This window comes from Babylonia areolata, chromosome 3 (genome assembly GCF_041734735.1).
Source record: "Babylonia areolata isolate BAREFJ2019XMU chromosome 3, ASM4173473v1, whole genome shotgun sequence".
In the NCBI taxonomy this organism is placed as follows: Eukaryota; Metazoa; Mollusca; class Gastropoda; order Neogastropoda; family Buccinidae; genus Babylonia; species Babylonia areolata.
This window is the reverse complement of record NC_134878.1, coordinates 33,358,428-33,360,582: the sequence shown is the minus strand read 5'-3', so window position 1 is coordinate 33,360,582 and position 2,155 is coordinate 33,358,428. Positions and strand designations below refer to the sequence as shown.

At 43.3% G+C, this 2,155-nt stretch overlaps 1 protein-coding gene across 1 annotated transcript in view; it reads left to right on the top strand.

Moving 5' to 3' along the window:
* The first annotated feature begins 1,800 nt into the window (after positions 1-1,800).
* LOC143280294 (uncharacterized) overlaps positions 1,801-2,155 on the top strand; it is a 101,118-nt gene continuing 100,763 nt past the window's right edge. The window contains exon 1 of the mRNA XM_076584923.1: positions 1,801-1,917. Coding sequence (XP_076441038.1) covers positions 1,879-1,917 — 39 coding nt within the window. The 5' untranslated portion in view covers positions 1,801-1,878. The remainder of the gene's footprint in view (positions 1,918-2,155) is intronic.

Here is a 2,155-nt window from a genome sequence, read left to right as displayed (position 1 = left end):
CAGCACAGACACAGGCGCTGTTGTGAGGGTATTTTTTTCCTGTACAGGTGTTCGATGTAACAAAACGGACAGACTGTCAAGGGGAAAGGGGGATACCTTCGTTGTCTCTTTCTTCTTGTTTTTTTTTTCTTTTTCCCTCCTTCTTCTTATTCATCTTTAAATGTTTTCTGCTGGCTTGTGCAGAGTGTGTTGTGTGGGGGATAAGGAAATTTGAAGAGAGCGAGAAACCGAAGAAATCGAAAGGAGAAACATATTGACAAATCTTCAGTCCAAGGATATTCGCTGACTTCAGAAGGACAAGGATTATCCGTCAAAAAATAGAACTGATTTTTGTCACTTTTGCTACGACGTTTTGGTCTTTTGCTACTTTGTACCCAAAACAGAAGAGAAACAGAAAGGCACCAACGAAAATAAGAAAAAGAGAGGAAATCAATGATACTGAACACAACAGTTCAGGTGTGAAAATTTTCCCAGAACATCTGTCATTCGCGTTTCGCGCGGACTTTGATTTTCTGCTCCCCGATACGTAAAACGTGTGTAACATCTGCTTCATCACATGATCTCAACCCCCACGCCCACCAAAACAACAACACCAAAACAAACAAACAAAAAACAAACAAAATCATTCATGTAACGCGACATTTCCTGAATCCGGATACAGGTTAATTTCCAGCTGATTTCTCAGTTCCACGGCGCTGCTCGCCAAGATTGCATCAGTGATGAATGGTTAATGTCACACCAACATGTGTCAAACCTTCTCACGCAAAACCACCGTCCCTGACGCCGACTTGTCTGGCACCATGTGATGCCAGGAATTGATTAATCGGGAAAAATTTACCCCTTTCGTGAAAAACTGGGTGTTGGTTGTTTGTTTTTGTTTTTCTCGTTAGATCTTCATCTTGTTTTTCCTGTCAAGTTCTGCAAATTGGTGTTGGATTTCCAGTGCCAATCCGACGCCTGCTCCAAAGAAAAGAAGAAGAAAAAAGAGCGCACTCAAAGAAAACAACGAACACATGAGGGATAATAGAATGATTAATCCAGCAAAACACGGAACCATTTGAAGCCGTCAAACATTGAACACATTTTTGATTGGCTATAGGGGCAAAATATATAGACATTTAAGTTCCATCTGGAGCATATCAACGCAAAAAAAGAGAGAAAAAAAAACTGGAAGAAAAACTCCGAAATATATCTGGGACTATTTTAAAGAGAGAGAGAGAATTTTAAAAAGAAGGAACTCAAACACAGCAAAGGAGTAATAACAACTATCATTTGATTTAGTACAGAGAAAGATGCTGTGACAAAAAGTAATACAATAAAATACAAAAGAAAACAAGGACTGCGAAAGAAATGAACTTCAGTCGTGGCAAAGAGTAAAGCAGCACAATACAAAAGACTGCAAAAAGAAAATAAGTCGAGTTATAACGAGGTATCGTTTCAGTGACTTGTGTATGGAGAAAGGAGAAAAACGACAACAACAGCAAAAAAACCTCGTCGCCTCTCTAGCCCCATATCTACCACCACCTTCTCTCTCTTTCTCACTCTTTTTCACTCTTCACTTTTCTGTTTCTTTCTCTGTCCCTCTCTCGCCCAGCATCCTCTTAAGTAACAGCAGCAACAAGAACAACAGCAAAGTGTCCACAATGTCCAGCCCTTGCCACGACCATGGTGTTCTTGGTGAACAGAACTAGCTGCTGGTGCCCCATCGTCATCTTCGCCATCAAACTGGCCACCATGGTGCAAGAGGTGGGCAGGAACAGTTCCCACGAGGTCACCTCCTCCGCCATGCTCCCACTGGCCTTTGGGGGCAGCAGCAGCAGCAGCAGCAGCGGCAGTAACGGCATCAGCATCAGCATCACGGCTGCCCAGGATGACCTCATGACGTCCGACGCTTCTTCTCCTTCTGGAGGTCCCACGGTGAGTGGTTGTGTGTGTGTGTGTGTGTGTGTGTGTGTGTGTGCGTGTGTGTGTGTGTGTGTGTGTGTGTGTGTGTGCGTGCGTGCGTGCGTGTGTGTGTGTGTGTGTGTGTGCGTGTGTGTGTGTGTGTGTGTGTGTGTGTGTGTGTGTGTGTGTGTGTGTGTGTGTGTGTGTGTGTGTGTGTGGTTTTTACTTTTGTTTTATCGAGTTACATGTGTGTGATTGTTTCAAAAAAATC